The sequence below is a fragment of the Macaca nemestrina genome, chromosome 6 (genome assembly GCF_043159975.1).
Source record: "Macaca nemestrina isolate mMacNem1 chromosome 6, mMacNem.hap1, whole genome shotgun sequence".
Taxonomy (NCBI): domain Eukaryota; kingdom Metazoa; phylum Chordata; class Mammalia; order Primates; family Cercopithecidae; genus Macaca; species Macaca nemestrina.
Window position 1 is genome coordinate 57421528 of NC_092130.1, and position 12106 is coordinate 57433633.

Genomic DNA, 12106 nt, shown 5'->3' on the forward strand with positions numbered 1-12106 from the left:
TCATATATCTTGAATATATTTGTTCAGTCTTTTTGTCCTTGGATTTGAATTTGTGGTGACATTTTTGCTGTACAAAATTTAAAAATATTTATGCAGCTTAATTTCAAAAGTTGAATATATCAAGTAATACAGAAATATCCCTATCAATGTAGAGAATATAATACAATGAAATACTACATAATGAAATCATGCAGACATGACTCATTTAAATATAAGATTATGTTCCAAACTATCAAAGAACAGAAAACCATAAGTTTACTTTTAGCAAACAAAAAGAAGGATTAAAATATTATCAAATATCATCAGAACCAAAATATCTATCTGGCAGCCTTGGGACAACAATCAAGAAGGATTGAGCTCAAGTTAGATGACACTGTGGGGAGCACAGACGGGTGACATATAGGACTGGTAATCTGGTGTGGAGAACTAAGACCTATAACTGGTAATCTGGTATGGAGAACCCTAAGAGCTATAACAGAAGGAAAAATGTGATGGGGTAATGGGCAACTAAAGTGTATTAGCATTTAGGAATAGCATACCTGGGTGTGGAGAATTAAGAAAAGTCTGAGCTGACATTGATTCCAAAGAGCCCAAAACATCACTGTGGTCCTCCAGTTAAAGTAGGGGCTTATGGAGGTCAGGGAATTCATGGAGTGTTAGGTCCACTGGTTCCCTGGACTCATCCTGTGGTCATTTCCCCAATGCCAGAATGCGTAATTGGTATAGACATGCTTAACAGCTGGCAGTACCCGCACATTGGCTCCCTGGCTGGTAAGGTGAGGGCAATTATGGTGGGAAAGGCCGAATGGAAGCCATTAGAGCTGCCTCTACCTAGAAAAATAGTAATCAAAAACATCGTATCCCTGGAGGGATTACAGAGATTAGTGCCACCATCAAGGACTTGAGAGATGCAGGGGTAGTGATCTCCACCACATATCCATTCAACTCTCCTATTTGGCCTCTGCAGAAGACAGATGGATTTTGGAGAATGACAGTGTATTAGCGTAAGCTTAGCCAAGTGGTAACTCCAACTGCAGCTGCTGTGCCAGATATGGTTTCATTGCCTGAGCAAATTAACACATTTCCTGGTACCTGGAATACAGCCATTGATTTGGCAAATGCCTTTTTCTCCATTTCTGTCCATAAGGCCCACCAGAAGCAATTTGCCTTCAGCTGACAAGGCCAGCAATACACCTTCACTGTCCTACCCTGGAGTACATCAACTCTCTGATTTTGTGTCATAATCTTGTTCACAGAGATTGTGATCGCTTTTCCCTTCCACAAGGTATCACACTGGTCCATAACATTGACAACATTATGCTGACTGGATCCGGTGAGCAAAAAGTAGCAAGCACATTGGACTTATTGGTGAGACACTTGCATGCCAGAGGTTAAGAAATAAATCTGACTAAAATTCAGGTACTTCCTACCTCAGTGAAATTTTTAGGGGTCCAGTGGTGTGGGGCCTGTTGAGATATTCCTTCTAAGGTGAAGGATAAGTTGCTGCATTTGGCCCCTCCTACAACCAAGAAAGAGGCAGCTCAATGCCTAATGGACCTATTTGGATTTAGGAGGCAACACATTCCTCATTTGGGTGTGTTACTCCAGCCCATTTATTGAGTGACCTGAAAGGCTGCCAGTTTCGAGTGGGGTCCAGAACAGGAGAAGGCTCTGCAGCAAGTCCAGGCTGTTGTGCAAGCTGCTCTGCCGCTTGAGCCATATGACCCAGCAAATCCAATGGTGCTTGAGGTGTCAGGGGCAGATAGGGATACTGTTTGGAGCCTTTGACAGGCCCTCATAGGCGAATTACAGCAAAGCCCTCTAAGATTTTTGGAGCAAGACCCTGCCATCATCTGCAGATAACTACTCTCCTTTTGAGAGACAGCTCTTGGCTTGTTACTCGGTTTTGGTAGAAACCGAACGCTTGACTATGGGTCGCCAACTTACCGTGCAACCTGCACTGCCTATCATGAGCAGGGTACTTTTTGATCCATCTAGCCATAAGATGGGTCATGCACAGCAGCTTTTCATCATTAAATGGAAGTGATATATACATAATCAGGCTTGAGCAGGTCCTGAAGGCACAAGTAAGTTACATGAAGAAATGGCTCAAATGCCCATGGTTGCCACTACTGCCATCCTGCCTTCTTCTCCCCAGCCTGCACCAATGGCTTCATAGGGAGTTCCTATGATCAGTGGAAGAGATGACTAGGTCCTGGTTCACAGATGGTTCTGCATGATATGCAGGCACCACCTGACAGTGGACAGCTGCAGCACTATGCCCCTTTCTAGGACATCCCTGAAGGACAGCGGTGAAGGGAAATCTTCCCAGTGGGCAGAACTTTGAGCAGTGCACCTGGCTGTGCACTTTGCATGGGAGGAGAAATGGTCTGATGTGTGATTATACACTGATTCATGGGCTGTAGCCAATGGTTTGGCTGGATGGTCAGGGCCTTGGAAGAAGCATGATTAGAAAATTGGTGACAAAGAAATCTGGGGAAGAGTTATGTGGATGGACGCCTCTGAGTGGTTAAACTGTGAAGATATTAATATCCCATATGAGTGTTCACAAAAAGGATGACCTCAGCAGAGGAGCATTTTAATAATCAAGTGGATAGGATGACTCGTTCTGTGTAAACCACTCAGTCTCTTTCCTCAGCTATCCTTGTCATTGCCCAATGGGCCCATGAACAAAGTGGCCATGGTGTCAGGGATGGAGATCATGCATGGGCTCGGCAACATGGACTTACACTCAGCAAGGCTGACCTAGCTATGGCCACCACTGACTGCCCGATTTGCCAAAAGCAGAGACTATCACTGAGCCCACAATATGACACCATTCCTTGCGGTGATCAGCCAGCTACTTGGTGGCAAGTTGATTATACTGGACCTCTTCCATCATGGAAAAGGCAGAGGTTTGTCCTCACCAGAATAGACACTTACTCCGGACATGGGTTTGCCTATCCTGCACACAATGCTTCTGCCAAGACTACCATCTGTGGACTCACAGAATGCCTTATCCATAGTCATGGTATTTCACACAGCATTGCCTCTGATCAAGGCACTCACTTTACAGCTAAAGAAGTGCAGTAGTGGGATCATGCTCCTGAAATTCACTGTCTTACCATTTTTCCCATTATCCTGAAGCAGTTGGATTGACAAAATGACGTAATGGCCTTTTGAAGACACAATTACAATGCCAACTAGGTGACAATACTTTGGTGGGCTGGGGCAGTTCTCTAGAAGGCTTTGTATGCTCTGAACCAGCATCCAATAGATGGTACTGCTTCTCTTCATGGGTCGAGGAATCAAGGGGTGGAAGCAGAAGTGGCACCATTTACCATCACCCCTAGTGACCCACTAGCAAAATGTTTGCTTTCTGTTCCCTTGACATTACATTCTGCTGACCTAAAGGTATTAATTCCAGAGGGAGGAATGCTGCCACCAGGAGATACAACAATGATTCCATTAAACTGGAAGTTCAGATTGCCACCTGGACACTATGAGCTCTTCCTACCTCTAAGTCAACAGGCTAAGCAGGGAGTTACAGTGTTGGTTGGGGTGACTGACCAAGACCATCAAGATGAAATCAGTCTACTACTCCACAATGGAGAAAGGAAGAGTATGTGTGGAATACAAGAGATCCTTTAGGATGGTTCTTAATATTACCATGCCCTGTGATTAAGGTGAAAGGGAAACTACAACAGCTCAATCCAGGCAGGACTACAAATGGCCCAGATCCTTCAGGAATGAAGGTTTGGGTCACTCCACCAGGTAAAAAACCACGACCCACTGAGGTGCTGGCTGAGGGCAAACGGAATACAGAATAGACAGTAGAAGAAGGTAGTCATCAATACCAGCTATGATCACGTGACCAGTTGCATAAATTGGACTGTAATTGTCATATTTCCTCCTTATTTTTAACAGAACATGTTTGTGCAAGGATACACTTAAGAAAATATCTTCATTTTATTTCCTTTCTTTTTCCTTTATCATGTGATATAAGATAAATGGATTTCTTATCAGCATTTAAATGTTGTTTACTTCATGTAATAACATTTAGGTTAAGGATTAGTGAGCTTCCGGTTGCATGAAGAATAGCTGTATTACGTTACACATAATTATGACCTTATTATTGTCTTTACTTGAAGATTAAGTATGATTTCAGAAGATGTGTATGGGTTCAAGTTGATAAGGGGTGGACTTGTGATGGTTAATACTGAGTGTCAATTTGATTGGATTCAAGGATGCAAAGTATTGTTCCTGGGTGTGTCTGTGAGGGTGCTGCCAAAGGAGATCAACATCTGAGTCAGTGACTGGGAGACACCAACCCACCCTCAGTCTGGGTGGGCACCATGTGATCAGCTGCCAGCGCAACCAGGATAAAGCAGGCAGAAGGTAGAAGAAGGTGACCTGCTGAGTCTTCCAGCCTTCATCTTTCTCCCATGCTGGATGCTTCCTACCCTCAAACATCAGACTCCAAGTTCTTCAGCTTTTGGACTCTTAAAGTTACACCAGTGGTTTGCCAGGGGTTCTCAGGCCTTTGGCCAGAGACTGAAGGCTGCACTGTCAGCTTCTCTACTTTTGAGGTTCTGGGACTTGGATTGGCTTCCCTGCTCCTTAGCTTGCAAAGAGCCTATAGTGAGACTTCACCTTGGGATTGTGTGAGTCAATTAATCTTAATAAACTCCCCTTCATATACACATCTCTCCTATTAGTTCTGTCCCTCTAGAGAACCCTAACACAAGGATGTACTGGAGTAAGCCTATGGGGTAGCTTGGTAAGCAGAGATGAGAAAAGGGAAGGGTAGCAGGTACAGGGTCTATAATCACAAGGGCCAAGTCAAGAGGTTAGTTAGTATGCTAGTGTGGCTGACACATAAGATTTGTGCAGAATATGGCCAGGCGCGGTGGCTCACACCTGTAATCCCAGCACTTTGAGAGGCCAAGGCAGGCGGATCACGAGGTCAGGAGATCGAGCCCATCCTGGCTAACACGGTAAAACTCCGTCTCTACTAAAAATACAAAAAATTAGCCGAACCTGGTGGCAGGCACCTGTAGTCCCAGCAACTCGGGAGGCTGAGGCAGGAGAATGGCGTGAACCCTGGAGGCAGTGCTTGCAGTGAGCAGAGATTGTGCCACTGCACTTTAGCCTGGGTGACAGAGCGAGACTCCGTCTCAAAAAAAAAAAAAAAAAAAAAAAAAAAAAGAAACAGATTTGTGCAGAATAAGGCTGGAATTCCGAATACCTGGCCTAAGATATTCTTATATCACAATTTTGTAGTTGGCAAGGAGGTTTTTGGTAGGTAGTTATCACCATCAGAGATATATACCCCACAAGCAAGAGTATGCCGCATTCTAAATGGGAAAGGACTTTGAAAATAAAGTTTTTAGAAATAGAGCACCTCATTTAATAAACTATAAACAAGTAGTCCAGGAGGAATATCTTCAAATGAAAAAGTTCAGTAGGTAGTTTGGTAGGTAGGCAGGTAGATATCATGAAAAGGAATATCTACCCAGAAACTCTGAGAGTGAGCCAGAGGAGCCAGAGCAAATGAGAACTGCCATGATGATCTTAGAGGAAAGGAACAAAGCAGTAAACAATGAAAACGGCAGTGGCAGCAGTGAGGACAAACAAGGAAGGCACTATTTTGACTAATCACAAATAGCTTCCAGGGCACAGTCATGGGCCTGATTTTAGTGAAGACAGTAGTTTTTATAAAAGAACTAAGAAAGGCCCAGATTTTTCCAAAATAGTACAAGAGAGGCCCATGGAGAAAGTCTTGAATAGGGGTGGGTGGGTGGGCGGTGTAGAGACAAAGAATAGTAATGCCTGAAATAAGCAAGCCCACGGGCGGCACCCTGGGTGTGATGGTGCTGAATTCGGTAATGTTTATGGAATATAAAGAAGGTCTCACTGGAGCAAGAGGGATCCAGGATTAGTCTCCTATCATGAATGATTTAAAATAATAACAGAAACAGATTATCAGAGTTCCAACTGCTCTGATGTCCACACTGCTCTGATGTCTTTCTGGAATAATACTGTGGAATATCCTCTGATATTCCAGGTGTATGAGAGATAAAAAAAGAAATGTCAATTTATTTGTGTATCAGCTACATGAAAGGCACTCTGGGACAAGAGATGTTACGACATCTTCCTGAATTGCTGCAAGGGTCGGGAAATAGTGAAAATGGAATACAGGCCACAATTCCCTCTCAGAACACCACCATCCTCTGTGGAACAGGTGTTTTTTTGAAAACCAATACCCATTCTCTAAATGGAAACAAGAAAAAGTAGAGAAGGCAAAACCAGGAAATATTTTAGAAAGAATTAGACTTTCTTAATACCTTAACTCCATTGCCACAACTAGAATTCACTCTGGATTCAGCTATGTGGAAGTAAGGTCCTTCATCTAGCCTGAAAATAACCCACCATTTGTACCCCACAAGCAACAGCTGGCCATATTCTGAATGGGAAAGAACTTTTAAAATACAGATTTATTAAAATAGAGCACCTTATGTAATAAATTATAAACAAGTTATAAATAAATTATAAACAAAAAGAATATATTTAAATAAAAAGGTTCCACACTCTGTCACTACACTATTTTACTTAAAACCTGGAGTAGCAGGTTCCATTCAGGATGGAACAGTGTTAGACCAGTGTTTTCCAAACGTTTTTTATCATATACTTCTCGAATAAAAGAACCCTAACATATTTAGGTTATTTATATTTAACATATTTAGTGCATATTTAATTATACCTGATGTCAAGATACTACTGTGTCAATTAGGTACCATATAAAACACATACAAAAAGATATTTTAAAATAATATGAAGTAATAAACACATTTTATTTTATTGTATTTATTACTGGTACAAAAAACCTTGCTGTTCTTATTCTAATATGAGTAGTGATAATACTTTAATTTGTGAGTACTGTGAATGCATATGCTCTATTAGACTGCAACACAGTGATTGTTGTTCCTTGTGTTTAAGAGTGATTGAAAATTCAGCTTATCTCATAAATACCTGGTTTTAATGACTGCCATTGTCAAAACATCTTATGAAGACTAGTAGACCCAACAACTGCACTTGCTAAATCACAATACTCATTCTTTCAATTCTGTCCACCTAAAATACAAAGATTTTCTGATGAGATTTGGTCAGGAAATTGCCCTTCTTGACGTCACACAGTTGTTCTTTATAGAACAATGGGAAAATGTTGCATTTAAAACAATTTGAGGTCAAAGACCCACCCAAACTCTTCCTATGAAACATTTTAAATAGGCTAAAAATTCTACTTCCAAGTTTTTTGTTTTTTGTGTTTTGAGATGGAGTCTCACTCTGTTGCCCAGGCTGAAGTGCAGTAGCATGATCTCAATTTGCTGCAATCTCCGCCTCCCAGGTTCAAGCCATTCTCCTGCCTCAGCTTCCCAAATAGCTGGGATTATAGGTGTGTGCGCCACCACCCCTGGCTAACTTTTGTATTTTTAGTAGAGATGGAATTTCACCATGTTAGCTTTGAACTCCTGACCTCAGGTGACCTGCCTGCCTCGGTCTCCTAATCAAGTTTTAAGGTAGGTAGACAGAATTTTATAAGTTACACACATTCATTCTGGCAACAACATCCCATAATAATAGACATTTTTAAAAACATCCATGTTCAAAATATTCTCTCCAAGATTTGTGTTCTTTCAAAAGTCACCTACTTTCCCACTTAGTGTTCAAAGGGCCTTTACTCTGAAGGGTCAGATTAAGGGAGGGCTGCAGAGAACTTTCAGGAGGACTTGCAGAAGCGACAGTGCAGGTGCTACTGCCATTCAAGTGAGCCTGTGGTTTAATCTTCAACCGGTGGTTTCCTGGCAGGACTCCTGGTAAGCCATGTGTGCCTTTTGTGAGGCTCAGCTGAATGCAGATAACATAGCTCACAAGTCCACCTAATCAGGCCCCACAAATTGCAATGGGCTGTAATGAACAAGTCAGGCCTCTGGTTGTGGGGATGCCCGTATCAAATGTGACCCCAGCCAGTCTGACATTTCAACTTGTGAAAGTACTGGTATCGGTCTAAATGGTATATTAATAAAGCTTAATCCATCTTTTTATCAGAGAAAAATAAATAGAATGGCAAGTTTACTGGCTGCTTTCTGCTCCCCAGGGGATCATTGTACATGGTCCACCTTGGAGACGCACTAGTGAGAGGGCACTGCCACTCAGGTACCAGCTTCCCACTGGCACTCTTCAGATTGGCTCCCTTGAACACCAGGGTCTGAAAGAGGTTCAAGGCAATTTCAGTGTGGTTGCTACCACGTTGTCTACTGAGGAAAACTGACGTACTTTACAGATAGGCTTACACCCGTGGTTTTAAACAAAATAGCTCATATTTAGGCAGACCGACTTCCAATACCAGATGATGCTGCTGAGCTAGGTGAGGACTATGAGATAGTAAGTGTAAAGCACCTGCAGAGAGTCTGGCCCAGCACAGGTTCTTAGAAGACGTTTATTTTATGAATTAATGAATGCGATGAGTGGGTAAAAGATTCCATCAGAACTTTCTAGTTATAACATTCTGCATCATCTTTAAAATTTCTGCCTTGTATAGTCCTAAGTAGCATTTTAAATCAGTCATGGTTTTAGTCAGTGAGATGGCTCCTGAAAGAATATTTTCAAATTCAATTTTCATGACTAAATACTTAAGACCGGGCATTAACCTCCAGACTCCTTGAATTCCTGGGGGTATTCTGGGGTTTGAGGAAAATGAGGAAAAAACATACAAGCTAAATATAGCCCAGATCTGAGGAAAAAATGGTAGCTACTCTTATCGTATGCCTGTTATATTTTAGGAATTAGATGATGCTTCATGTATTTTAGCTAATTTAGTCATCATTAACAACTCTATGTGGTGTATCTGTTTTTCTCTCTAGTAACAAAAGGAGACTGGTGCTCAGAAAGGTTAAGTAACTACCCCAGTTTATACAGCAGAGCGGAGACTCAGGGCTCTGAATCCACGTCTTCCTTATGCCAGCCCTTGCTCTTCCATTCAAGTCCTTACTGTTGCCTATCTGCCCAACCTGCCACTAGCCTCTAGTCTAGGGGTCAATTACAGCCTAAGAGCCAAATTAGGTCTTCTGCTGCCTTTGTAAATAAAGTTTTGTTTCAACACAGTCCATCTCTTTTTTTTTATGTATCATCTATGGTAGCTTTTGCACTACAATGACAGAGTGGAGTAATTGCAACACAGCCATATGGCTCACATGGCCTAAAATATTTACTATCGAATCTTTCACAGAAAAAGTTTGCTAACTTCAACCAACATGGCACATGTATACCCATGTATCAAACCTGCAGGTTGTGCACATGTACCCTAGAACTTAAAGTATAATAATAATAAAAAAAGTTTGCTAACTTCTGCCTAGTCTAGACATTCTTGTGTTTGCAAGTCTATCCCTTCCTATTAGAGGGACGATACACACTTCTTTCTAATTTAATCATTTCCTCTTTTCCAAATACAAGGGTCAACTTTAATTTAGAATATGGCAAATGTTCTTCTTATACAACTGGAGATTTTGGAAAGCAAATATTTTTGGCACTAAAAATCATAGGAAATATGATAACATTTAATCGATTTTCCTTTTTGATATGCCAGAGGTACAAATGACACAGTTACCATGCCATAAACCACCAGATTCATTAATAATGTTGGTTCGCATTCCCTATTATAAGAAATCTAGAACTAATTGCTCTCAATTAATCTGGCTCCACTCTTTGATAGCTTATTTATCAGATTGGGAAAGATAGATTTAATAGTGCCTGCTTGAACCAGGTTCTTTAATTGGAAACATCACAGCATTTAGCTCACTTTGTACTCTAGCAATTAAGAACAATTTGGAAAAGTGTTGTTGATTTTTTTTACACTATTGTCTCCTTGATTAGATTTCCAAAGGTCCAGACAAAACAAATGACAACACTAGCTAGCACTATCGGTACAAATAAAAGCCCAACAGCCAAATTACTTACTATGAGAAATGTGAGCCATCCCCATCCATTTCTTCAGTATCTTACATTTATTTCCCCATATCCTTGTCTCTTGTGTAGGTTAGCGGCAATATCTCTTATAAAAGGCATCATTTTATACCCACCTTTACACAATTATCTTTTCTCCAAATAAGCCAAATCAACAGAAGAAATTATTTTTCTTGATTAAGCACCCACATTTCTCTTGGGAGGGAACAAAACAAACAATTAATCTTTCCTTATTTGTTCTCAGAAGTCCCTGCCTCTTTAAACTCAGGCTATCCAGGTACCTGTGGCAGCCAGTCGGCAGCAATTAGGCCTGAGCGGAAAATGAATGCACTCCAGGCTGAGGGCCTAATCTGCTGAGAGGCTGTGTGAGAGGGCAAGGTTACACCAGGAAAATTCCCTTGTTGTTGGAACACTGTTCAAAATTACTACCTGACTTCAGCATAATTAACCAGGCTTGGGAATTTATATGAACTAAGTAATTGGAAAGAATTAGCAAGAGATATGTACATTAATCTTTACCAGTTACACAGTGTTTAATGAAATTAAGGGTCCTGTGCTCATTCTTGACTTGCTTAGTTTGCACACTTTCTACTTCACCTGTAGAACAAGGAGAATATGCTACATGAAGACTAAAACAAAAAAACCAAAACCTCCAACCAAACAAAAGAAAAAAAGGAGAACTAGAAATAAGCTAAAAAATTCAATAGCAGACTGTTACATAAAATATAATGCATCCATAGTATAGAATATTATGGAGCCTTTGTTAGAATTGTTTTACAAAAGAATCCTATTACCAAAAAAATCTATTAGGAATACATGCTAAAGTATTCATGGACGAAAATACGATATTTGGCAGTTTCTTCAACATAATATGGTGGGAGTAACTGAGGAATACAGAAAAGATTTCCCCTGAGTTGATCATTGTTGAAGCTGGATGATAGGAACCTGAGATTTTATTATTTTTATACTTTTTATATATTGAAAATTTCCATCATAAAAAAGTTAGTATTTAAAAACCTTATCTTACAAAAACATGTAATACATAGTAAATGCATATGGTACATTTTTAAGTTGAAAGAGGAATTTACAAAGCATTATAGATGATACAGTATTTGAAAATATATTGTTATAAATATGCACAAGAAAAAGACAAAGAAGGCATACTATAATTTTGACATTATGGGCCACTATTAATATTTATTAGTTAGGAGCTGGCCTGTGCATTGTGGGGTGTTTAACAGCATACCTCTATTTACTAGATGCTAGTACATCCTCAGCTGCGACAACCAAAAGTGTCTCTAGACGTTGCCGAATGTTCCCTGTGAGGCAAAAACTGTCCCTGGTTCAGAACTATTGTGCTTTTTTTTTTTGAGACAGTCTTGTTCTCGTCGCCCAGGCTAGAGGGAGTACAATGGCAGAATCTCGGGTCACTGCAACCTCCACCTCCTGGGTTCAAGTGATTCTCCTGCCTCAGCCTTCCAAGTAGCTGGGATCACAGGGGGCTGCCACCACGTCCAGGTAATTTTTGTATTTTTAAAGTAGAAATGGGGTTTCGCCATGTTGGTCAGGCTAGTCTTGAACTCCTGACCTCGTGATCTGCCCACCTTGGCCTCCCAAAGTCCTGGGATTACAGGCCGGAGTCACCGCGCCCGGCCCAGAACTATTATTCTAAGTGGATGCATCACAGAAAATTATTTTTGTTGTTTGTTTTCCAAAGATGTTGGATATGTGCATATATATACGTATTATATAGTGAGAACAATAACAAAAATACTGTTATTAAAATATATTAACGTGCAAGGAGAGAACTTTAATGTCTGTGAAGAAATAGACTACTTCCATTAGAAAGTAAATGACCACGAAATAGACTTGTAATGATCTTCCTTGGATTAAACTGGAGTCATCAAGCTAAAAGTGAAACTCACTACAAAAGCTAGTTCTTTCAAAACCCATGATTCCATCACACACAAATCTGAAAAAATACTAATCAAAAATATCTAAAGAATAATGTCTGCCTTCCTAGAATCTTCTCTGAATGGAAGATTGCAGTATTGAAAGACAGTAGAGCCCATAGCCACCTTAA

General features: G+C 40.7%; 1 protein-coding gene across 17 annotated transcripts in view; it reads right to left on the minus strand.

Moving 5' to 3' along the window:
• LOC105463142 (sorting nexin 24) overlaps nt 1-12106 on the minus strand; it is a 194363-nt gene that overhangs the window by 51692 nt on the left and 130565 nt on the right. Inside the window, exon 5 of one of the 17 annotated variants that reach the window (XR_011624724.1) lies at nt 7033-7134. The exons of 15 other annotated variants lie outside the window; for them this stretch is intronic. Coding sequence is in view for 1 of the 2 variants with exons in the window: in XM_011710103.3 (XP_011708405.2) it covers nt 7113-7134 (22 nt within the window). In the remaining variant the exon portion in view is untranslated. Of the gene's footprint in view, nt 1-4517; nt 7135-12106 lie in introns of those variants that run through there. One more of the 17 variants, XM_011710103.3, reaches the window with a different exon arrangement.